Here is a 27,294-nt window from a genome sequence, read left to right as displayed (position 1 = left end):
TATTTGCATATGTATCCTCCTACTTTACTCTAGAATATAGTCTAGACAATCCTGTCCGCCAATCAGGTCTGTGTATGTAAATATATTTACATTTGTATTAACACGCCTACACGATCAGACTGAGCATTTCAATGGCAAACGGAGGCTCAGGGAAATGAATGCTTTAAGTATTTAGAGTTATTTTCATGGAATGAATACACAGTGATTTATTAGACATACAGTGCTTTAAAGATGAAATAAAACATACTTTATCTGGGCGTTAAGGTCACACATATTACTACATTGTAAATACTGCTCAATAGGCCTGTGGTCACCAACCGGTCGATCACCTAGGAATGATCTTCAAGGCATTCGTAGTCGATCACCAAACATTTCTGTAGATAAGCAAACTATAAAGGCTTGCGCTTCGTGTTGCGCTGTTGGCAGTAGGTGCACTTGATTCAGAAGCCCAGCGTATGCAAAGTGTTTCCATTTTGAACCATTTAATTTGTCTGAAAAGACAAACTGCACCTACCCGGCTGACTGGAAGATCTGTGGCTAAATTCAGTGTGCCTACTGAGCTGGCCAATCGGATAGCTCAATCACCGTGCCTACAGTTTCCACAACCCCACAGCAAAGTTTAATACTAACCTACGTGAGATTTAATAACTTTTGAAACCTTGACCAGAGAGAGACTGTCAAAGAATACAGCAAAGAGCTGCTGTTTTTATGAGTGAGTTCACGTCTACGTTTTTATTCAGCACAATCAACAATGTTTTTATTCAACACTATTACAAAACATAAAATGTGCTTCTCCCTACTTCCACTGGCGCTGCAATGAATGAGTAGCTAAGTATCGATAGCCCTGCGCTTTTATTATAATTTGCAGCTCATCGTGTCTATTTTAATGTCAAGGAGTATTTAACTTTCTCCGGTCATAGAAATAACATGAATTTGTGCATGAGACAGGTGTGGTGCGACTCAAGTTTTACAATCAGATGGATGACGGTGTCCCCTCTCTCTGGTCAGTCTCTCCGGAGGAAAGGAAGGAGAAATTAGGGACTGGGAGAGGCGGACCCTCTATTGCTCTCTCCCTCTCTCCCCTGAGACTAATGCTATGTTCAAAACAACTGGGTACTCGAAAATCTCAGACTTCAGTGCATTCAAGACAACTGGGAACTCGGAAAAAAACAGGGTCCAACTGGCAAAGATCGTTTTGAAAGGTCTTACAACTCAGAATTCCATGTCGGAAACGGGTATCTTTCTTGAGCTCTGGATTTCCGATCAGAAGATCACCGGCGTCATGATTTGACCTAGTTTTTCCCGAGTTCCCAGTTGTCTTGAAAGCACCCTGACCATCAGATGCAAGTACCATCAGTCCAGTAAAACAAAAAAATCTAGTCATTTGCAAATGAATTCAATTTATGCTCAGCGATGCCTTGCAAGTGGTACACCAACGGATCTATTTGGTTATCAAAGCTTGAGTTTTGAATTACAATATGGTCTGAGAAGAACAACATTGGCATGCCAGGCATATAGCCAATATGTTGTAATGATTTATTAGTCCTACTGCACAAACCACATTTTTATTAGGTTAATGTTCCGACTTTATTAAGTCTTGTTTAAAAAAATATTAAAAATATTTCATCTTGCTTCTTCTCTGCAAAAGTGATCTTGACTCAGAAAAAGTTGGTGACCACTGCTATAGGCTATGTCCTGTGACCCTGTCATTTGTGTTTCAGGTGAGTCAAAGGGGTGTGTATTTACACCTGACTAAAGTTATCTTTTTTCTTCTTCAAGGAAATCTTGATGTTTATGTTTATGTGTATCCTAACCCATCCATCTCCATGGGGGGCAGCAAGGAAGTGTTAGCTTTTTTTGTTGAATACATGTTCATTTATCAAACATTACTTAAAATACACCAGTTTACCCACAGACATGTCATCTAGTCTGCTCAAAGGCATAAGAGGACCAGCTTGATAAAGAGCCTGGTTTTGAAGCCTCTCTCAGTATTGCACAAAGGGGTTCTAAGTACCACCCCAAGGCTTTAGGCCATTGTGATACGACTAGGAGCAGCCATGCGCCCCTCCCTCTCCCCACAGCCTCGGACATCTGTTTATCACAGATAATATCCCCTGCTAAACGAGCAGCAGATAAAAATGCGGCAGCCCTGCATGCACAGTGTTCCATTCCACCACGAGTCAAGGGACACGTTAGCCACGCTTTCATTTTACTGTACTGTCTGGAGGGAGGCTAATATAGAATGTCTGTATGCTCAGAGGACAGCAGGCTGACTGCATAGCTTTATGGTACACACAGAAAGCAGGGGTGGGCAACTCCAGTCCTCGGGGGCCTGATCGATGACACTTTTTCTCCATCCCTAGCAAACACAGCTGATTAATCAAAATTCATTGTGAACTGAAGATCATGATTAGTTGATTATTGGAGTCAGGTGTGTTAGCCGGGGCTGGGGAAAAACTGTGACACCAATCTGGCCCTCGAGGACTGGAATTGCCCACCCCTGCACTAAAGCATGTAAGCGTTCATATTTATGTTTCTATGCATAACATCCATCTTGGATATTAAAATGCACATTTAGTCGCCGCCAATGGCAGCTCATACAATCACAATTTGATTGGTAGAGTTGGTATCAACTCAAGGGTTGCAGAGTAAATGATGACGTTACAAGTAACGGATTACAAAAGAAAGGTAACTCTAATCCTTTACGTTACCAGAAAAAATACTGTAATCAGATTTCAGATACTTAACTAAAAACAAGTTTACTTCTATTATTATTTTTACATTCAAAAAGGATGTTTGCGAAAACATTTCCTTGACACCTTTCTGTTTTTTCAGTGACATTCAAATCAGCATTGAAAAAAAGGCGCTCATTTACAGTAAGTTTGTTCGGCCGAGCGAGTCTTACCACAAGTCAAAGACCACTATGATGGCACACCAAGAGCAGGAATAGGCTTTTGTAGTCTACAGTCCAAGCTATGTCTTCCAATGGTGTGACATCTGTCAGCATCCAAAGATTGTCCAATTTGAATAAACGCTTGGCGGTAAGGACAACAGCAGTGGTGTAGCCTACAGGCGGGGCGATATGAATATCACTTATTACATAGCACATTGATGTGAATTACACTGCTGCTCTCTCATTTAGCACCTTATGGATTATGGTTCTTGTGGATGGCTGTTCACAAATGTATAAGTGTACTTAACTCAGTAATGGTTGAATTGAAGAAGATTAAGCTGCCTTTCAATAATTAGTTTTGTGACCAGTAGACAACCAATGAAAAATGCTCTCTTGCAACAGTTGCATAGTGCGGATCCCAGCCGGTGGAATAAAAGTTTGAGAGAGTTCTTCCCTTCCTTCGTATTGTGATCCATACGGTCAAAAACAAGTTTAATTTAAGAAGACCACGGGTGGAGATTATTACTCAATCTAATTGGTGATGATTTCCAAAGAAATTCCATAGGCCTAACAGACTCATGCTCAAACTCGCACACTTGATTACCTTAAACAGCTGCAAATTATCGAGATATCAAAGTGTCACCAACAAAAACATAAACAATAGGCCTACAGTGGCAAGAAAAAGTATGTGAACTCTTTGGAATTACCTGGATTTCTGCATAAATTGGTCATCAAATTTGATCTGATCTTCATCTAAGTCACAGCAATAGACAAGCATAGTGTGCTTAAACTAATAACATAGAAATTATTCAATTTTTCTATATTGAATACATTTTTAAACATTCACAGTGTAGGTTGGGAAAGTATGTGAACCCCTAGGCTAATGACTTCTCCAAAAGCTAATTGTAGTCAGGAGTCAGCTAACCTGGAGTCCAACCAATGCGTTGAGATTGGAGATGTTGGTTAGAGCTACCTTGCCCTATAAAAAACACTCACAAAATTTGAGTTTGCTATTTACAAGAAGCATTGCCTGATGTGAACCAATGTGAATAGATTTTCACATGCAAATAGGACTTTTTGGGTTGTGATTAAAGCATGCGAGCCCATGACAGCCCAATCAGTCCTCCAAGACAATAAAATCAAAAACAAAACTACACTCCGTGGTAGTTAGCTAATAAGTCCATAGTTTTTGGGTTATGGTCAGATAAAACAATTGAGCTAATCTATATTTCCAAGTCCTATTCTTGAAGTTCTGGTCCAATGCTCTAACCACTAGGCTACCTGCCATCCCAGTAGAAAGCAATGGGTTAGAAGAAGCCAACATAACCAACCCATGTAGTAAAATCCAACATCCATTTATGGGCAGATATGTAAACTCTGGCTTATCCTGCATTAGATGTCGTTCAATTAGTAATATACATTTTTGTCTTCTTCCAATGCTTCTTAAATGAAAGTAGGCAGATTACTTTACTGAGTTTGGGTAATCCAAAAATGATGCTACTGATTACAATTTTGGACAGGTAACTAATGGATTACTTTTAGAAATCAACCTTCCCAACCCTGTGAAACTCAAAACTATTTTATATAGCCTACCATTTTGCCTCTTCGCTATGTAATTAATTACAAAGCTATTACTAAGTTATCATCTATTACCGTATTAATTACAGCTTTACTACACAGGTAGAAGAGCAGCTGAAGGTAAAGTGTTACCACAATATTAACAATATCGAACAAAATGGCATATTACACACACACACCCAACAAGGTCGTCCCCAGAAGGAATTGATTCTCAGGTAAATGGACGAATTCAATCCCACTAAAGGACCTCGCTATAAACCCCCTCCCTTGACTCCTGGGGCCTCATTTATCCATCATTCGTAGTCACAAACCTGTGTAAACCATGCGTCGGATCATTTCCATGCAAAGTATGAGACTCATTTTGAACGTTTGAACGTTTGCTTGAGAGTGTGCGTAAGTTTACACACAGACTTGACCAAGTGTGCACACAGTGCCATGTGCTAGAACAGGGGAACTGCTTGTCAAGCGTAGAATGGGGAAATATATGTTTCAAATGTGTGAAATTGCGAGAGTAATAATACTTGTTTTGATTTAGTTGGATTTCCATTGTGAATTCATGCAACATATTGACAGGCTATATATAATTTGACCCCATCAGTGCATTTGTTACGATAATAATCCATATAAAGTACAATAATTTGTTAAATCAGAGGCACTTGTGAAAGTGAAACCATTGTTGAAATACTATTAAAGTCAGAGATTGGGTTTATAGCATGCTATTCTCATGCTTAAGTTCAAGTTCAGAATACACAGAGAGAAGTACATACAAAAGGAATCATGTTCCATTTACACATAACTAACTAACTCAGGTCGGAATCAGCCCCTAAAAGCATTGGATATATCTCCTTGAATAGTTATATCATAGACATAATACAACTTAGTGATAATACAATCAGAGCTTTGGCTCTATCTCCTTGAAATACTAGCATAGTGACACAATGGATTTCTTTGGTAGCGTCTCCTTGAATAGTCATGGCATGGTAACAGTGCAGCTCTGTCCCCCCTCAGAGCGATGTTCAGAGAAGGCTTTGATAACGCTGGGCTCAGCGGAGTAGGGGATGGGGGCTGATGAGGAATCCAGAGTGGCTGGTGTGGATGTGGATTCTAATTGATACCTGGGGCTTCTTGGGGACTGAGCTGAATAAAATAATAAAACAAGCCTGAATCATTACAGAGAGACACAGATGGGCCGGATGGGTGGAGTATCCCACTCTCCCTGCTTAATGCTTCATCCTTCTCTGCTCATATACTCTCCATTACATTCAAATGGCAGCAGCATCACACAGCCTGGAGTAGAGACAATAAACTACCATCGCACTCTAGACTACACTGACTGAAATCCCCAGTGTGTTCAAGGAAAGTTGTGATTGTGTAATTGTCCAAGTTCACTGGAGAGCTAGTGGTTAGAGAAGGATCAGCTCTTCTTAAAATATAGCTGGAGATTTCCAGTCCTGTATCTAGATGGGACTGCTATTGGTGCCAGGCAGCTCCCATTTCAAGTGACTGTGGAGAAATATTATGCTATCAACAGGATATAACAATGTAATTCCTCTTTACGTTAGAAAGGCATTTTGCTACACCTGCAATAACATCTGCTAAATATGTGTACGTGACCAATACGATTTGATTTCAAAAGTAAGAATATACTCCTCCTCAAGCTGGCACCCCTGTGTCAACAGATGTTACATTGTATTACGAAAGTCTGTACGCTTTAACTGTACAAAAAGATAACTGTGTGTCATAAGTACGGAGAGATAAGGTTTGCACCCAATTCCACTGTAGTGCTAGCAGGACTGGACAATGCCCCCCAACGCCCTGAGAGTGAATACAGGAACGCCTAGTCCTTAAACATTCACTGTCTGTTTGTCCAGCTGTCCTCTCCTGTCCTGTCTTATCTACATACCCAGCATCAGTGTGGGACAGCATGAGACAAACACAGCTGTTAGGAGGGGTTAACCCTCTGCCCAAGTCAGTTGTGTGTAGACACACACACACACACACACACACACACGTCAGCTGTGAGGAAAGAGAGGTCTGCCTGTGGGACTGAAAGACAAAGCCTCATACAGTCATTGTATGTATTTGCTGAAGGGAGTTAGTTTCTCGTAGTGGTATTTTGAGCAGAGCCGCAGTAAACCTGGAACTGAACGTGTGACCCAGAGCAACCTGTGTCCCTGGTCGCAGTTGTTTTAAGATCAAGTGATGGAATGCAAGACTGGAAGGGAAGTAGCTGATCACGCCCTTTCTCTCCTTTCCTCTCTCTGCATAATCACAAACAGTGAGATTGATCAAATTCATTTAATTATATGGTTCATCTACATTGCCATGACAGAATATGCTGGAGCACTATATGTGTGTGTGTGTGTGTGTGTGTGAGAGAGAGAGAAGTGGTGAGTTAGAAAGCGATGAGAATCATGCAGAAACCGCCTCTCGTTTGACCTACTATCCACCTAATACTATTTGTTTCGTCTATCTTTCTCTTTTCACACAAAAGAAGGTTACTCACTCTCAATCTAAGCTACTATCTTAGTGTACACACACCCAAACTGAAGAATATATTTTTTATTCTTGTTGTTTTCAAGTCTGTGTCTGTGTGGACACTTTCAGGATACAATAACAAAGTGTTGGGTATTGCCAGGCTCCCTGCAGACCTCAAAGACAACACTGCAGATGTATCTGATCAGCTAGTCTGTATCTCTCTCACACAGAAACTGGGCTGACAGGCACCGGAACCAACTGTCACTGATGGTGCGCCGTCTCGGACACACACACACACACACACACCTCTCTTTATAGGGAGATTGTGGCATGGTGTTTGACTGTTGTCCTTGCCCTGTCACTGCATGATCATTTGAGGAATAATGCTATGTTTCCTCAGACTGTTAATTGTGCCCCTGAAAGAAAAGATGCCATTATCTCCATAAAATGTTAACAGTAGAGATAGACTTCAATAGGCTACATTATGTTTTTGACCTGAGGTGGTTTTTGAATAGATGTCACCATTGTCTGCTCAGCATGTAAATTGTATGTATTTTTATTATTATTTTTACAAATTAATTTAACTAGGCAAGTCAGTTAAAAACAAATTTTTATTTACAATGACAGCCTACCCCGGCCAAACCCAGACGACGCTGGGCCAATTGTGCACCGCCCTATGGGACTCCCAATCACGGCCGGATGTGATACAGCATGGAATTGAACCAGGGACTGTAGTGACGCCTCTTGCACTGAGATGCAGTGCCTTAGACTCTTTATTGAACATGTCTGCAATTAGTCCAACCTTTAATGTGTAACTTGAGAATTGATTCTGGAATGATAGTTATCTAGGAAATGAATATGAAATACAATTTACACAACAGCTCTGGAATATGACATTGCTTACGTAGGTGATTTCTCAATGAGTCGCACTTTTCTAAATTATGTCACTGATTGAACAGTTTGGATTTATATTATCACATTTTCTATAACAACTGTAACGGTGATGGAATGTGGCCCAGAGCTCTCTCTCCCTTTTGCCCTCAGAACAGCCTCAATTCATCAGGGCATGGACTACATGGTGTTGAAATCCTTTCACAGGGATGATGGCCCATGTTGACTCCAATGCTTTCCACAGTTGTGTCAAGTTGGCTGGATGTCCATTGGAAATTGGACCATTCTTGATACACACAGGAAACTGTTGTGTGGAAAAACCCAGCAGAGTTGCAGTTCTTGACACACTCAAACCGGTCTGCCTATCACCCACTACCATACCCCATTCAAAGGCACTTAAATATTTTATCTTGCCCATTCACCCTCTGAATGGAACACAAACACAATCCATGTCTCAGTTGTCTCAAGAGCATTCTCCTCCCCTTCATCTACACTTGTTGAAGTGGATTTAAGAAGTTACATCAATAAGGGATCATAGCTTTCCCTGACACTCTCTCTCTCTCTCTCTATCTATAGATTCAGTTCAGGAGTTTTCTGTGTGTTTCTTGCTAATGCACTCAAACAATAAAATACCCGAAGGGGCAGACTTCAAAGGCTTTAGCTTGTATTGTTTAAATATGGACAAGTAAATTAAGGATGTGTCCTTCTCCTGCTGGATGTGTGCTTCTCTCTCTCTCACCTCCTACTCTCCTCTATTCCCTGATCCCAGAGATGAGAGAATTATTCTAAACTTATACTGTAAATTAGAAAAAGACTCATAACCAAGGTGATATAGTCTGTTGCTAGGCAGTAACTATGCAGCAGTCTCACTCCACTCTCCCTGTCTCCCTCCCCTCACACTCCCTGCCAAGCATTTAATGTGTCTCTGTCTCTCTATTTACTCATTATATTTCCCTATTCCCTTTCTTCTTCTTTATCTCTCTCCATTCACTGTCAAGCGTTTTGTTTCCTTCTCTATCTCACCCACCTTCTCCCTCTTTCTACTCATTCTCTCATAACCTCCCTCCCCCTTTTTTAAATTGATTTAATTTTATTTAACCTTTATTTAAATAGACGTATCAGTTAAGAACTAATTCTTTTTTACAATGACGGATACCAAAAGGCAAAAGCCCTCCTGCGGGGACGGGGCCTGGGATAAATTTTTTTTTAAAGTAATACCATAAAAATATAGGACAAAACACACATCACAACAAGAGAGACAACACTTCATAAAGAGAGACCTAAGACAACATCATAACAAGGCAGCAACACATGACAACACAGTATGGTAGCAACACAACATGACAACAACATGGTAGCAACACAACATGGTACAAACATTATTGGGCACAGACAACAGCACAAAGGTCAATAAGGTAGAGACAACAATACATCACACAAAACAGCCACTCCTGTCAGTAAGAGTGTCCATGATTGAGTCTTTGAATGAGGAGATTGAGATTAAACTGTCCAGTTTGAGTGGTTGTTGCAGCTCGTTCCAGTCGCTAGCTGCAGTGAACTGAAAAGACGAGCGACCCAGTGCTTTGCTTTGGGGACCATTAACAGAATGTGACTGCCAGAACGGGTGTTGTATGTGGAGAATGAGGGATGCAGTAGGTATCTCAGATAGGGGGGAGTGAGGCCTAAGAGGGTTTTATAAATAAGCATCAACCAGTGGGTCTTGCGACGGGTATACAGAGATGACCAGTTTACAGAGGAGTATAGAGTGCAGTGATGTGTTCTATAAGGATCATTGGTGGCAAATCTGATGGCCGAATGGTAAAGGAACATGTAGCCGCTCGAGAGCACCCTTTACTGCCGATCTATAAATTATTTCTCCGTAATCTAGCATGGGTAGGAGGGTCATCTGAATCAGGGTTAGCTGGGGTGAAAGAGGAGCGATTACAATAGAGGAAACTAGGTTAGTCTAGGTTTAACTTTAGCCTGCAGCTTTGATATGTGCTGAGAGAAGGACAGCCGTCTAGCCATAATCCCAAGTATTTGTATGAGGTGACAACTTCAAGCTCTAAACCCTCAGAGGTAGTAATAACACCTGTGGGAAGAGGGGCATTCTTCTTACCAAACCACATGACTTTTGTTTTGGAGGTGCTCAGACCAAGGATAATGATAGATAAAGCTATATGGACACTACGAAAGCTTTGTTGTAGAGCATTTAACACAATATCCGGGGAGGAGCCAGCTGAGTATAAGACAGTATCTCTAGTTAGATATGTACTGTACATGCAGCTGTGGCCGTTGGTGTTAAATGACACGGTAGACACCGCAGCAGGGTGCCTGCAGGGGGGCTCCTGCCCCCCCCCCCCTTCCTCTGTCCCCTCCCTGGGGTAGTACTGTCACTTGGGTCAGTGTTCGGGGCCTGATGCCCTCCCTTGCTGTCACACACAGACCCAGAGCACCAATAGGCCTTTTGTACTCCCCTCCTGCCTGTCAAACTAAAGGATTAATAAGGCATTGCCTACTGTCTAACATAGAGCCTTCAATTCAGCTATCCCTAATGAACACTACAATAGTGAGTGAGTGAGGGCACTAAAGGAAGCATATGGGACAGAATGTTCTGTAGAGTAGATAGCTGAACTTCTGTGGTGACATGACCGTGGATCAGGTTTACTAACATATTTTGTCCCTTGACCTCAGTCGTGGTTAGGATTTTTACCTTGGTTAACATTAAAACATTCTGTTCCCCTAACTAAGATGTGGTCAGGCATCTTGCACAGTCAGCTCTCTCTTTGGTGCTTATTAATGGTTGAGGTTCCTTTCAACTGTGCGGTCACCAGCTGCTTTGAACCACGTTCATCTGTCACGCTTAGTCAGTCACCCTGGCCGCGTGGTCTGGTTGATCCCCCACTCTGCACGGTCGTGACTTCTCCATATCCCATGGTCTTATACATAGTCCCAGCTCTGACACACATCACACTTTCAACACGCAAGTTTGACACGGCCAAAGACAGAGCAGACGGCCTTAACTTTGAAACACTACCTCATGGTTTATGTGGTATTGCGCAACATTGGGGAACTTGTTTGCCTCCCATCTTGGTCTTGTCCCCTAGTGACATCGATACTGAAAGTATGCATGTGTGTGTCATGTGATCACTGCCTCGTGACAGTGAATAATCGTGGAGCTGGAGCTTTTTACCCTGAACAGATCGCTAAACCAGAGGTTATAAGAGGTCATAAACTCTGATAGCCTAAAGACATATTGTGAGTGGGGAACTTCAGTTTCAAATGAGAATGAAATACAGAGTGCAAACTCAGTCCACCTGTCCCCAAATGAAGAACATTGTTTTATTTATTCTATGGCTGTTCCCGACTAAAATAAATCTTGCTAACCCGAAAGTCGTCTGTTCTTTCACCCAATCGAGGGGTCAAATTTGTTAAAAGTCTATTTTTCCATATACAGTTGAAGTCAAAAGTTTACATACACCTTAGCCAAATACATTTAAACTCAGTTTTTCACAATTCCTGACATTTAATCCTAGTAAAAATTCACTGTCTTGGGTCAGTTAGGATAACCACTTTATTTTAAGAATGTGAAATGTCAGAACAATAGTAGAGATAATGATTTATTTCAGCTTTATTTATTTCATCATATTCCCAGTGGGTCAAAAGTTTACATACACTCAATTAGTATTTGGTTACATTGTATTTAAATTGCTTAACTTGGATCAAACGTTTTGGGTAGCCTTCCACATTCTTCCCACAATAAGTTGGGTGAATGTTGGCCCATTTCTCCTGACAGAGCTCGTGTAACTGAGTCAGGTTAGTAGGCCTCCTTGCTCGCGCACACTTTTTCAGTTCTGCCCACACATTTACTATAGGATTGAGGTCAGGGCTTTGTGATGGCCACTCCAATACCTTGACTTTGTTGTCCTTATGCAATTTTGCCACAACTTTGGAAGTATGCTTGGGGTCATTCTCCATTTGGAAGACCCATTTGTGACCAAGCTTTAACCTCATGATGCCATCTATTTTGTGAAGTGCATCAGACCCTCCTGCAGCAAAGCACACCCACAACATGATGCTGTTACCCCCGTGCTTCACGGTTGGGATGGTGTTCTTCGGCTTTCAAGCCTTCCCCTTTTTCCACCAAACATAACGATGGTCATTATGGCCAAACAGTTCTATTTTTGTTTAATCAGACCAGAGGACATTTCTCCAAAAAGTACGATCTTTGTCCCCATGTGCAGTTGCAAACCGTAGTCTGGCTTTTTTATGGCGGTTTTGGAGCAGTGACTTCTTCCTTGCTGAATGGCCTTTCAGGTTATGTCGATATAGAACTGTTTTACTGTGGATATAGATACTTTTGTACTTGTTTCCTCTAACATCTTCACAAGGTCCTTTGCTGTTGTTCTGGGATTGATTTGCACTTCTCACACCAAAGTACGTTAATCTCTAGGAGACAGAACATGTCTCCTTCCTGAGCAGTATGAAGGCTGCGTGGTCCCATGGTGTTTATTCTTGCGTACTATTGTTTGTACAGATGAACGTGGTACCTTCAGGCATTTGGAAATTGCTCCCAAGGATGAACCAGACTTGTGGAGATCAACATTTTCTTTTCTGAGGTCTAGACTGATTTCTTTTGATTTTCCCATGATGTCAAGCAAAGAGGCACTTAATTTGAAGGTAGGCCTTGAAATACATCCACAGGTACACCTCCAATTGACTCAACTTATGTCAATTAGCCTATCAGAAGCTTCTAAAGCATGACATAATTTTCTGGAATTTTCCACACTGTTTAAAAGCACAGTCAACTTAGTGTATGTAAACTTCTGACCCACTGGAATTCGGATACAGTGAATTTAGTGAAATAATCTGTGTGTAAACAATTGTTGGAAAAATTACTTGTGTCATGCACAAAGTAGATGTCCTAACCGACTTGCCAAAACAATAGTTTGTTATCAAGAAATTTGTGGAGTGGTTGAAAAACAAGTTAATGACTCCAACCTAAGTGTATGGTAACTTCTGACTTCAACTGTATAGACACACCCTATGTGTTTTAATAAAATAAACTTTATGCTTTGAGCTTGTCTGATGCTTTAAAACTACTTAGGGATAGGTTTCCTGCTAGCGGGACACCTGTCGACAACATCCGGTGAAATTGGAGGGCACGCAATTAAAATAAATAATCGTAATATTAAACATATCTTGAACATATCTTGTGTCATTTAAAAGCTTAAATTATTGTTGATCTAACTGCATTGTCCGATTTATAATAGGCTTTACAGCGAAAACATACCATTCGATTGTCTGAGGATGGCGCCCCACATCAACATATTTTTCAACCAGCACAGGCTTCACAAAATCACAAATAGCGATGAAATAAATCACTTACTTTTGAAAATCTTCCTCTGATCGCAATCTCAAGGATCCCAGCTACAACATGAATGGTCGTTTTGTTAGATAAAATCTGAAACGGTTTTCTTCCTGGGAAGGAAAGGAGGACCAAAATGCAGCGTGGTTATTTATAAACATCTTTAATGAAAGATGAAAACTTTGAACACTATACAAAATAAGAAAACGTGGAAAAACCGAAACTGTCCTAACTGGTGCAAAACACAGACAGGGACAACCACCCACAAGATACCTAAAGAATATGGCTGCCTAAATATGGTTCCTGCCTCTGATTGAGAACCACTCCAGGCAACCATAGACTTACCTAGAACACTACACTGAACACAACCCCATAAATCTAATAAACCCCTAGACAAAACAAGACACATAAATCACCCATGTCACACCCTGGCCTAACCAACATAATAAAGAAAACACAGAATACTAAGGCCAGGGCGTGACAAAATCCTTCTTTATATCCCAAAAAGTCTGTTTAGTTGGAACCATCGATTTCAGTAATCCACTCGTTCAACTTGCAGACAAAGGAGTCCAAACAGCTACTGCAAAACTTCGTCCAAACAAGTCAAACAACGTTTCTCTTTAATCTTCAGGTACCCTAAAATGTAAATAAACTATAATAACCCCTGAAAGTAGTATGTTCAATATAAAAAGCTAAATTAGTAAGCACGCGTCCTCTCCCTCTTGCACCGAGAGACTGATATTGTTCCGGTGCTCTCTTCACCAAAACGTCAAATTCTTGCTAATAATAAAAAAACAAGCCTAAAACCTTGAATAAAGACTGCAATTCCTATGGCTTTCACTAGATATCAACAATCTTGTAGACGGAATTACATAGGACCCATAGCTTTCCATTATAACAGCCATGGACCTAAAACAAAATAAAATTCTGGTTGTTTTTTCTTCTGATTTTTGCCTACCATATCAATTCTGTTATAGTCTCTGAAAATTGTTTTAACAGTTTTAGAATTTTTTTTAAAAAGTATATCCAATGCGACCAATTATAAGCATATCCTGGCTTCTGGGCCTGAGTAACAGGCTTTACTTTGGGCACATCAGTCAGGCAGAAATTCAGGAAACTTGACCCTATCCTATGTGTTTTAATAAAATAAACTATATGCATTGAGCTTGTCTGATGCTTTAAGCTTACGTTTTGATGCTTCAATGGCACCAGAGATCTAGATAACCAGAAGATTTAATCCTCAACCTGTCCCAACCATCCTCCTGCCGCTACTGGCTTTTGCAGATTCTGCCATTAATCTCCTGAAGTTGCCGGTAATAGGCTACATGAGGAGTCGGCAATCTTTCTCATGTGGAATGCCAATTTATCTTACCATTTCTACCGATCTGCGTGCCAGTTATGGTTTTCATAGGCAAATTTCCTTGAAACAATTTAATTTAATATATAATAACATCTTCATATCTGAAAATCATTGTCATGTGGTTAATACTATCCAAATCTAAATGAAAATGATACAAACCTAAAAAGTAAATTCTATTGCCATTGCCAACAATGTAAAAATAGCCTACATAAAGGCAACAAATAAAAAATTGCAGCCTGCAGGTAGAAAATATCCTGATATCCTGATAGGAGCTCACCAGAGCTGAGTACCGGCACCTCAAATGTTCTACTGCTTGAGCTCCTGTTCCTCTCATAGAATATTAGCTCAAATGTATTGTAGAGCTCCTGCACCTAAATATGAACAGTAACAGCACCCAAAATGAGTACCAGAACCTATTCCAGTCCAAGTCAAGCACAGATAAGAAGTAATCAGGTAGGCCTATTTTATGACGTTTCCACTGGATTAGAGCGTGACATTTTTCCCTTTCACGCTGAGTGGTTAGCGAAAGGGAGAAAGCTAGAAAGATTTTTCAAATACATTGAGGAACTATTGTAATTGTCAATGGATGTAAAAACAGACTTTGTTTCCTTGCTGTTTGAGGTGAAGAAAACATTACTCTGAGAAGATCCACAGGTCATAGTTGGTGATGCATAAAGCCAATAAGAAATACTATCAAATCTCCCTACTTCTATTCGTGCGCAACCTTACTCAACATTGACAGAATCGCTCCAAACAAAACACAATGACTAAATTGACAAAACTCATAAATGGAATGAAAATAAACAAAACATTGTTTCTCACAAGTGTAGAATAGGCTGTGCACTCCGCAAACAATTTGTCCACTCTGACAATGAAAACGGGAAGACTGGAATAATAATATTGAATGCATTATCATAAATTACTGTAGACATTGTAGATTAGAAATGCTAGGAAATAACAGTAAATCTACTACTGGTGATATATGTATTGTGGAATTGACAGACACTGACAATCAAACGCAAACAATTCACACAATGAAGTTCTTAAACTATTAGCGGGAGAGAGTGCATTCTGGAGAGAGAAGTGCATTGTGCATCTAGGCGCATTGTCAATCCGGCTTCTGCCTTGGCCAGGTGATACGACCTCAGCAGAAGTCAGGGCATTCATACTTCTTGTGCTTCGCAGAGCTGTTGTCAAGGAAGTGAGTTTGTATTTTCTACCGTCAACCAATCATGTCATTGTGGTGCTGGAGCCCTCCACGTTGTTACAACATTTGGGAGGCGCATGTCAATACGGTACAGAGCTCGATTTAGCCTCTGCATGGCTGTGCAGGCTCAAGCATGAATTGGCTTTTAGTCTAGGCCTAGATTAGTTCACTGAGATGGGCACAAATATATATATATTTTTTATATATATATATATATATATATATATATATATATATATATATATATATGTATATATATATTACTGCTCAACTAAGACAATCTCGGTCAACCAACAGCCTAACGACCAAACAATCGACCAGTTCTGAGCCATTGCATTCACGTTTACCAGAAATCAAAAAGCAATGCAAAGTAATGGATGTGCTGTTTGGTACTTTCCAAAGCTCTGTCTTTGGGTATGTATTGGCTAATCTCAGAATTTGGAACCAAATCTTGTGTGTGCTTGTCTGTCTCTGTTGGCTAACCAGAGCTCTACTCTGGGTGTCACATCGATAGACAGACACCCCATGTGTCACACACCTGTCACCATCACGCCCCACCCTTACACACCCTCTCCTTGACTCTTATATCCCTCAGACAGCTGGGAGCACAGAGGAGGCTCCATTCCAGACCAGAGTACCAGGAACCCAGTAACCCCAACAGCCTGCCTCTCAGTACTGTTTACTCACAGCTGCATTGGACTGAAAGTGTGGGGTGATAGTGGAGTGGATAAGTCAAACAGATTTGGGGTGACATTATCATCCTTGACTAAAGTGGGCTTATTCTGTATGTATTGTACACATACTTTACATGTAGACTTGAATCAGTAAAAAATGTATTTATTAGACATACTCTACATATATCTACTTCAGTTCCCCCTAAGGTTTTTTCCCAGCAGCGGTGGCAGAGTTAGCAGGGGATGAATGGGTTCTAGCTTTGTTTATCAATGTTTGATTGATTTGTCCAAAGTGGGGTCATTCTGTTCACACATGTATGCACCTACAATTGTATTCATCCACAAATAATACAAAAAGATGAGCATGGATGTATTTCTAATGCAAATCAGCTGTAGTGGCACAGCATACTTTGCGTTCTTGGAAGCCTACTACTGATGGGGCAGAGGACTACACTAAAAGTTGAAGTGGGGGTTTACATCATTATAGACAACACACGGAGGGCAATCTAGACATTGGAAAGGGAAACTCAACATAATAGGCTACAGTACATTTACATGGTTGAACACTTTTAATGGAGGCTTTAAATCTATGGTTAGTCTCTCTTTATGTTTTAAGGCGTTGTTAGCAAAGTGGGATGTCGGTTAGGGAAACTGGATTGAGATCAGGGGTGTGCTGCCTGGTTCAAATCCAATAGGAAGTTAGCTAGAATGCTCTTGTAGCTCTGAGTTAATGTTCCCATACAATCTGAAAAATAATGTATATGCTTCATGTCGTTATTAGATCTATTGAGTAACACTCTGGCTGAGATTAGTCTGAATACAAAATGGCTGATGTGAATGGGTTGTTTCTCCGTATGCCATAGTTCCGCTGCCCTCTATGTGTTTGTTACTTTGTGTGAGAGACTTTCAGAGGATTTGGGATAAAGCAGAAGACACGTTTCCGTTTGACATTTGTGTTCATTAGACAATCCAGTAACCTTCCTCTGTTCTTCTTCGTCTTCTACAGTGGAGCCTGGTGTGTGACTCGGCGTGGAAGGTCCACATCGCTAAGTTCTCTCTGCTGGTGGGATCCATATTCGGATACCTGGTCTTTGGGGTCCTGGCAGACTGGTGAGTACAATTATTCACTATTACATAATAAGTTGTTACATGATATCTTTGCTACATAATAAAGTTATTACATAATATGGTTTCATAGACATTTCATTCAGGGGTTTTCAGTGTGTTTCTTGTTAATGCTTTAGCTTGTATTGTTTAAATATGGACAAGTAATTAAGGATCTTTCCTACTGTATTTGTGCTTCATCCTCTCTCTCTCTCTCTCTCTCTCTCTCTCTCTCTCTCTCTCTCTCTCTCTCCTTCTCTCCCTCCTTCTCTCCCTCCATCCTCAGGTTTGGTCGCCACCCGGTCCTAATAATCTCGGTCCTGTTCATGCTGGTGTTCGGTCTGACCGTGGCCTTCTCGGTCAACGTTCCCATGTTCAGCACCCTGCGCTTCTTCGAGGGCTTCTGCTTGGCAGGCATCGCCCTCTCCCTCTACATCCTCAGTAAGTCCTCAGTAAGTCCTGCAGACCTACTACACCATGCTATTCTGAATGCCTTCGCTATACTGTACAGTCCATTGATTTATCTGTTAGGTGAGAATTTCTATTAACGCTTTAGTAATGGATGTGCTGCTGTGTGGGCAGTAGTTGGTTCCCATAGCCTTGTCCTTGTGGAGTGTGTTATAGTTAGTAGACCCCCATGTCTTGAGTTAGGACTCACATTCTATATATTGTCAGATGGTGTTGCTGTATGCCTAAAAGTAAGGAAATCCCCTAGTCATGAGGTGTACATTGCATTTGGAAAGTATTCAGACCCCTTGACTTTTTCCACATTTTGTTATGTTACAGCCTTATTCTAAAAACAATTAAATAATTGTTTTCCCTCATCAATCTACACACAGTACCCCATTATGACAAAACAAAAACAGGTTTTTAGACATTTTTGGAAATTTATAAAAAATAGAAAACTGAAATATCACATTTACGTAAGTGTTCAGACCCTTTACTCAGCACTTTGTTGAAGAACCTTTGGCAGCGATTACAGCCTCGAGTCGTCCTGGGTATGACGCTACAAACTTGGCACACTTGTATTTGGGGACTTTTCCCCATTCTTCTCTGCAGATCCTCTCAAGATCTGTCAGGTTGGATGGGGAGTGTCGCTGCACAGCTATTTACAGGTCTCTCCAGAGATGTTTGATCGTGTTCAGGCTCTGTCTGGGCCACTCAAAGATATTCATAGATTTGTACCGTGGCCACTGCTTATGGTTGTTATCCTTTTGGAAGGTGAACCTTTGCCCCAGTATGAAGTCCTGAGCGCTCTGAAGTAGGTTTTCATCAAGGATCTCTCTGTACTTTGCTCCGTTCATCCTTCCCTCGATCCCAGTCCCATGCTTCACCATAGAGATGGTGCCAGGTTTTCTCCAGACGTGTGGCTTGGCATTCAGGCCAAGGAGTTCAATCTTGGTTTCATCAGACCAGAGAATCTTGTTTCTCATGGTCTGAGAGTCTAGGTGCCTTTTGGCAAACTCCAAGTGGGCTTTCATGTGCCTTTTACTGAGGAGTGGCTTCCGTCTGGCCACTCTACAAAAGCCTGATTGGTGGAGTGTGCAGAGATGGTTGTCCTGGAATGTTCTCCCATCTCCACAGAGGAACTCTGGAGCTCTGTCAATGATACCATCGGGTTCTTAGTCATTCTTTTTTCTATATGTTTTTTTAAAATTTCACCGTTATTTAACCAGGTAGGCCAGTTGAGAACAAGTTCTCATTTACAACTATGGCCTGGCCAAGATAAAGCAAAGCAGTGTGACACAAACAACAACACAGAGTTAAACAAATGTACAGTCAATAACACAATAGGAAAAGTCTATATACAGTGTGTGCAAATGGTGTAAGGAGGTAAGGCAATAAATTGTCCATAGTAGTGAAGTAATTACAATTTAGCAAATTAACACTAGAGTGATAGATGTGCAGAAGATGATGTGCAAGTAGAAATACTGGAAAGACTAGTGTGCAAAAGAGCTAAAAAGTAAATAAAACAATATGGGGATGAGGTAGGTAGTTGGATGGGCTATTTACAGATGGGCTGTGTACAGCTGAAGCAATCAGCTGCACAGATAGCTTATGCTTAAAGTTAGTGAGGGAGATACAGTGCCTTGTGAAAGTATTCGGCCCCCTTGAACTTTGCGACCTTTTGCCACATTTCAGGCTTCAAACATAAAGATATAAAACTGTATTTTTTTGTGAAGAATCAACAACAAGTGGGACACAATCATGAAGTGGAACGACATTTATTGGATATTTCAAACTTTTTTAACAAATCAAAAACTGAAAAATTGGGCGTGCAAAATTATTCAGCCCCCTTAAGTTAATACTTTGTAGCGCCACCTTTTGCTGCGATTACAGCTGTAAGTCGCTTGGGGTATGTCTCTATCAGTTTTGCACATCGAGAGACTGAATTTTTTTCCCATTCCTCCTTGCAAAACAGCTCGAGCTCAGTGAGGTTGGATGGAGAGCATTTGTGAACAGCAGTTTTCAGTTCTTTCCACAGATTCTCGATTGGATTCAGGTCTGGACTTTGACTTGGCCATTCTAACACCTGGATATGTTTATTTTTGAACCATTCCATTGTAGATTTTTCTTTATGTTTTGGATCATTGTCTTGTTGGAAGACAAATCTGCGTCCCAGTCTCAGGTCTTTTGCAGACTCCATCAGGTTTTCTTCCAGAATGGTCCTGTATTTGGCTCCATCCATCTTCCCATCAATTTTAACCATCTTCCCTGTCCCTGCTGAAGAAAAGCAGGCCCAAACCATGATGCTGCCACCACCATGTTTGACAGTGGGGATGGTGTGTTCAGGGTGATGAGCTGTGTTGCTTTTACGCCAAACATAACGTTTTGCATTGTTGCCAAAAAGTTCAATTTTGGTTTCATCTGACCAGAGCACCTTCTTCCACATGTTTGGTGTGTCTCCCAGGTGGCTTGTGGCAAACTTTAAACAACACTTTTTATGGATATCTTTAAGAAATGGCTTTCTTCTTGCCACTCTTCCATAAAGGCCAGATTTGTGCAATATACGACTGATTGTTGTCCTATGGACAGAGTCTCCCACCTCAGCTGTAGATCTCTGCAGTTCATCCAGAGTGATCATGGGCCTCTTGGCTGCATCTCTGATCAGTCTTCTCCTTGTATGAGCTAAAAGTTTAGAGGGGACGGCCAGGTCTTGGTAGATTTGCAGCGGTCTGATACTCCTTCCATTTCAATATTATCGCTTGCACAGTGCTCCTTGGGATGTTTAAAGCTTGGGAAATCTTTTTGTATCCAAATCCGGCTTTAAACTTCTTCACAACAGTATCTCGGACCTGCCTGGTGTGTTCCTTGTTCTTCATGATGCTCTCTGCGCTTTTAACGGACCTCTGAGACTATCACAGTGCAGGTGCATTTATACGGAGACTTGATTACACACAGGTGGATTGTATTTATCATCATTAGTCATTTAGGTCAACATTGGATCATTCAGAGATCCTCACTGAACTTCTGGAGAGAGTTTGCTGCACTGAAAGTAAAGGGGCTGAATAATTTTGCACGCCCAATTTTTCAGTTTTTGATTTGTTAAAAGAGTTTGAAATATCCAATAAATGTCGTTCCACTTCATGATTGTGTCCCACTTGTTGTTGATTCTTCACAAAAAAATACAGTTTTATATCTTTATGTTTGAAGCCTGAAATGTGGCAAAAGGTCGCAAAGTTCAAGGGGGCCGAATACTTTCGCAAGGCACTGTATATAAGTCTCCAACTTCAGCGATTTTTGCAATTCGTTCCAGTCATTGGCAGCAGAGAACTGTACGGAAAGGCGGCCAAAGGAGGTGTTGGCTTTGGGGATGACCAGTGAAATATACCTGCTGGAGCACGTGCTACGGGTGGGTGTTGTTATGGTGACCAGTGAGCTGATATAAGACAGAGCTTTACCTAGCAGAGACTTATAGATGACCTGGAGCCAGTGGGTCTGGCAACGAATATGTAGCGAGGGCCAGCCGACGAGAGCATACAGGTCGCAGTGGTGGGTAGTATATGGGGCTTTGGTGGAAAAACGGGTGGCACTGTGATAGACTGCATCCAGTTTGCTGAGTAGAGTGTTGGAGGCTATTTTGAATTCGAGGATCGGTAGGATAGTCAGTTTTACGAGGGTATGTTTGGCAGCGTGAGTGAAGGAGGCTTTGTTGCGAAATAGGAAGCTGATTCTAGATTTGATTTCGGATTGGAGATGTTTCATTTGAGTCTGGAAGGAGAGTTTACAGTCTAGCCAGACACCTAGGTATTTGTAGTTGTCCACATATTCTAAGTTAGAACCGTCCAGAGTAGTGATGCTAGTCTTGCGGGCGGGTGCGGGCAGCGATCGGTTGAAGAGCATGCATTTAATTTGACTAGATTTTCAGAGCAGTTGGAGGCCACGGAAGGAGTGTTGTATGGCATTGAAGCTTGTTTGGAGGTTTGTTAACACAGTGTCCAAAGAAGGGCAAAATGTATACAGAATGGTGTCATCTGCGTAGAGGTGGATCAAGGAATCACCCGTAGCAAGAGGGACATCGTTGATATATACAGAGAAAAGAGTCGGCCCGAGAATTGAACCCTCTGGTACCCCCACAGAGACTGCCAGAGGTTCGGAAAACAGGCCCTCCTATTTGACACACTGAACTCTATCTGAGAAGTAGTTGGTGAACTAGGCGAAGCAGTCATTTGAGAAACCAAGGCAGTTGAGTCTGTCGTTATCTCCCTTCTCCCCCGATTTCTCAGTTTGGCAGGGCGGCCAGCTCTAGGAAGAATCTTGGTGGTTCCGAACTTCTTCCATTTAAGAATGATGGAGGCCACTGTGTTCTTTGGGACCTTCAATGCTGCAGACATTTTTTGGTACCCTTCCCCAGATCTGTGCCTCGACACAATCCTGTCTTGGATCTCTACGGACAATTCCTTTGACCTCATGGCTTGATTTTTTCTCTGACATGCACTGTCAACTGTGGGACCTAATATAGACAGGTGTGTCTTCCTAAATCATGTCCAATCTATACAATTTACCACAGGTGGACTCCAATCAAGTTGTAGAAACATCTCAAGGATGATCAATGGATACAGGATGCCCCTGAGCACAATTTCGAGTCTCATAACAAAGGGTGTAAATACTTATGTAAATAAAGTATTTCCGGTTTTTATTTTTAGAAATGTGCAAACATTTCTAAAACTCTGTTTTCGCTTTTTCATTATTGGGTATTGTGTGTAGATCGATGAGGATTTGTATTTATTTAATCAATTTTAGAATACGGCTGTAACGTATCAAAATATGGAAAAGGCCATGAGGTCTGAATACCTTCCGAATGCACTGTAAGTATGTTGTGAGGGCCGGAGTGTGTTTTACCAACAGATACTGTTAGTTCAAGTTGCCTATGAAGTGTTAAAACAGGCCTCTGCATCACTAGAGATGACTGCAAGCGTTTCAGAATGAGCTGCGGAGACCTACTGGAGCCTCATAGAGAGATATACCTGTAGTGCATTGCTTTTCCTATGCGTTTCATGTAGATGCTGTTACAGCAGTTTCCATAGGTCCAAGCTAGCTGTGTTTTCACGTATCCCTGTTTCCACCAGCCCAGGCCTCTGCATTGTGATAGAGATTGTGATAGAGATGACTACAACTATTTGTACTTGTCTGGAAACCTAACTTGTGTCCGAAATGGCACACTATTCCCTAGATAGTGCACTACTTTTGACCAGGGTTCTACCTTTAACCAGTGCTCTGTGTCAAAAGCACATAGGGAATAGGGTGCCATTTCAGCTGCAGCCCTAGCCTTTCCAATGTGGGTCATGTTCATGCAAGGTCAGCAGAGGGTTAGAGGCTGTTGAATATGTACTAAACACAGAGGGAGGTTGGAGAATGTCAAAGGCCACTGTGTTGGCGTAGCAGCAATACTGTACCCGCAACCTGTCTGGTCTACCTCATGGATTGCTGGCAGAGCTGTGTCAGGCTCACACTTTCGATGGGGTCAGTTAAAATAGGTTTGTTTTGGTCCGAGTTTGTTTTGTTGTAGTTCTAGGAAAAACGACATGGCATTGCTGGTAGGCAGAGAGTGGAAAGTTATGAAGAGCGTGTGTAACTGTGACGTCAAATTCACTTGAGTCTTTCAGTGTAATGTAGCCTCTGATAGCATACAATTTCTATTTTAGAGGGCGTAACCCCCTTATGAGGAGGTATCAACTGACAGAGAAGTGCTGACTTTCCACATTAGGGTTATTCTTTGGAAGGCCCTCTGAAGCACAATCAACCTCACTCGGCCAAATAACAGTTTTTCCTGGGTTTGTCCTCTTACTGCTAATCAATAGACTGACAGATACTGAGAGGGAAACGGAGGAGGGAGGACATTGATAACCTGTCTGCTCCACTCTACTCCTTGGCCTTGCCGACTACAGCACTTCAGTGGTACTGTGTGTACTGTACACTCCATAACAGTCACAGAGAGATGAATCCTCATTGCCGTTGACTAGTGACTACCTTTTCTCTCCACAGTAAAGGTTTGATGAGCGATAATCTACTTTAGACAGCCGTTCCAGTCGGTCCTGCCACTCGTTACCGTTGAAATAGATTTACCCAACTAGCGAAGCGGGGGGAAGGGAGGGAGGTGGGGTGGGGGAGGGGAAATTAATAGCATCCTGATAACTAGCCTTGCGGTTGATGCCCAGTACAGTCCCGCTGTACAAAAGATCCCTAAAAGCCTCTTTGCCTGCAGTAATTGTCTGTCGCAGAGGAAGGGGGGGGGACAGAGGGCGGCAGAGGAGCCCTCCATGTCCTTGTCATTCTAACTTAATCCATACTGTCTACCTTGAAAAGCCTTGCAGCTCGCCCAAAATAGAGCACTGGGATTGGTCGGTACTGAGTGGAGCAGAGTGGAGGGGCCGGATGAATGCGGAGACTAGAGGGGTTCCTGGCTGTTCAGAGGTTGTGGAGAAAAATAATAGTTGTTGTATAATGGGGCAGACGTTTTTAAAGCAATGATGAGGTGTCAGACTGATGAGTCTTGACTGTGATTGGGGTGTTAAGAATGCAGAGTGATTGACGTGTACAGTACATGCTTCCCATCTAATTTCTGTCTCCTTAGCTTTTTTCTTTTTTTTACTGAGTTGAAGTTCTTTTAAGGAAATTAAATAAATTCATTAAGCCCTATTATGAAAAGATTTGGCATGGGTCCTCAGATCCTCAAAAAGTTCTACAGCTGCACCACCGAGAGACTGGTTGCATCACTGCCTGGTATGGCAACTGCTCGGCCTCCGACCGCAAGGCACTAGAGAGGGTAGTGCGTACGGCCCAGTACATCACTGGGGGCAAGCTTCCTGCCATCCAGGACCTCATATATACCAGGCAGTGTCAGAGGAAGGCCCTAAAAATTGTCAAAGACTCCATCCATCCTAGTCATAGACTGTTCTCTCTGCTACTTCAAGGCAAGCGATAATGAAGCGCCAAGTCTAGGTCAAATTGGCTTCTAAACATATAATAAAATGGCTACTCAAATTAGGCTGTTGATTGAGATATCTTTGGCGTTGTGTTGTGTGACAAAACTGCACATTTAAGAGTGACCTTTTATTGTCTCCTGCACAAAGTGCACCTGTGTAATGATCATGCTGTTGTAACATGAACTGTACAAAAACAATAAACGTAATGTGAAAACCGAAACAGCCTAAACTGGTGCAAACTAACACAGAGGACACTAAGGACAATCACCCACGAAACACTCAAAGAATATGGCTGCCTAAATATGGTTCCCAATCAGAGACAACGATAAACACCTGCCTCTGATTGAGAACCACTTCAGACAGCCATAGACTTAACTAGAACACCCCACTAAGCTACAATCCCAATACCAACACACCACATACAAAAACCCATGCCACACCCTGGCCTGACCAAATAAATGAAGATAAACACAAAATACTTTAACCAGGGCGTGACAGCTGTTTAATTATCTTGGCAAAGGAAAAAATACCCACTAACAGGGATGTAAGCAATTTGATAGAAATAAGCTTTTTGTGTGTCTGGAAAATGTATTTCAGCTCATGAAACATGGGACCAACACTTTACATGTGGCATTTCTATTTTTGTTCAGTGTACATACTGTGTACTAATCATACACTACATAATATTTAGTTTGAAAAATAGGAAAATGTATGCACTCACTACTTACTGTAAGTAGCTCTGCTAAATGACTAAAAATATAAATGTAAAACGTTGAACGTACTGTTTAGTAAAATTGATTGCAGTAAGCAACAAAATATTAACATGCATGGTTTACCCATACTGAGAATGTGTCATCTAATGTGCAATTGCGTTGTTTCCGCCATTCGTTCATTTTTGTACACTGCGTGACCTCATCTGGTTAACAGCTGTCTTCCTCAATAGTGTGCAGGGAATTCTACTTGATCAACAGCCAATTTTCAAAATTTCACAAACCATGAAATGTTCTATTTTTGCATACCCAAAATGGTTACTATTTAGAACACAAGTATGGGCATTCAGACATGGCCCCTGTGTTTAACCTCCACCTCTGTGTGTCTGTTTGATAATTGCTTTGGTTGTTTACATACCTTTTGCAGAGTCATCTCACTGTTTGCTGACTTGATACTGTGTGTGTATGGACACAATAAAATTGAGGCCCAGTCTTTCTTTCTCTGTCTGTCTGTCTGTCTGTCTGTCTGTCTGTCTGTCTGGGTTTCTGCCTTGCCAATTTTTTTCCCTATCCACCCTTCTCTTTCTCTCTGTCTAGTCTCCACATCTCTGCCCTTCTCTTTCTCTCTGTCTCGTCTCCACATCTCCGCCCTTCACTTTCGCTCTGTCTAGTCTCCACATCTCCGCCCTTCTCTTTCTCTCTGTCTAGTCTCCACATCTCCGCCCTTCTCTTTCTTTCTCTCTGTCTCGTCTCCACATCTCCACCCTTCTCTTTCTCTCTGTCTCGTCTCCACATCTCCACCCTTCACTTTCGCTCTGTCTAGTCTCCACATCTCCGCCCTTCTCTTTCTCTCTGTCTAGTCTCCACATCTCCACCCTTCTCTTTCTCTCTGTCTCGTCTCCACATCTCCGCCCTTCTCTTTCTCTCTGTCTAGTCTCCACATCTCCACCCTCTGTCTTTCTCTCTCCTGTTTTTTAAATACTGTAGAATGTATGTACCCTTTAAGGTGTGCCACTAAATCACTCAGGCAACTCTCCTCCGGCAACAATGATAAAAGACTATTTACGTACCCATTACATTTCATTCTCCATCAGTGTTGTTGAGCAACACCCCCCCCCCCCCCCCCACCCCCCTGACAGGCAGAGCAAGGAGATGGGGATTTTCCATCAAGATGATGTGCTAATTGGTCGGGACTACATTATCTGACCACTTGTTAAAACTATCATACATTCATTGTTATCATTTTTTTATTTGTTAAAATCAATAGTGTAACTATCAAACCCATGGTGGGCCTAGTATATTTGCTTTAAAGATTTATCTAGATAATGCCTTGAGCTCGCCATTCATGTTTTAGTTTTCAAATTCCTACCAGTACAGTTTGCAATAATCGCACAATGTAATGAGTGTAATTTTTTTCTCTCTACGGAGTTAGCTAGCTAGCCAAGTCATTGAAGTTGTGTGAGTCTCTATTGTAAGCTATATTGTGGTCCGTATTGTTGGGGTGGTAGTAGTGATATGCTTATGGTCACATGCTGTGTCACCGCCTTTCCTTCCAGTTCTCTGCTGCCAATGACTGGAAAGAATTGCAAAAATCTCTGAAGATG

General features: G+C 41.6%; 1 protein-coding gene across 1 annotated transcript in view; it reads left to right on the top strand.

Annotated features, from left to right (window-relative positions):
* Positions 1-27,294, top strand: part of LOC139387448 (solute carrier family 22 member 23-like) — a 75,947-nt gene that overhangs the window by 3,442 nt on the left and 45,211 nt on the right. Inside the window, exons 2-3 of the mRNA XM_071133631.1 lie at positions 17,456-17,559; positions 17,840-17,994. Coding sequence (XP_070989732.1) covers positions 17,456-17,559; positions 17,840-17,994 — 259 coding nt within the window. The remainder of the gene's footprint in view (positions 1-17,455; positions 17,560-17,839; positions 17,995-27,294) is intronic.

Source organism: Oncorhynchus clarkii, chromosome 28 (assembly GCF_045791955.1).
Source record: "Oncorhynchus clarkii lewisi isolate Uvic-CL-2024 chromosome 28, UVic_Ocla_1.0, whole genome shotgun sequence".
In the NCBI taxonomy this organism is placed as follows: Eukaryota; Metazoa; Chordata; class Actinopteri; order Salmoniformes; family Salmonidae; genus Oncorhynchus; species Oncorhynchus clarkii.
This window is presented reverse-complemented; position numbering and strand designations above follow the sequence as displayed.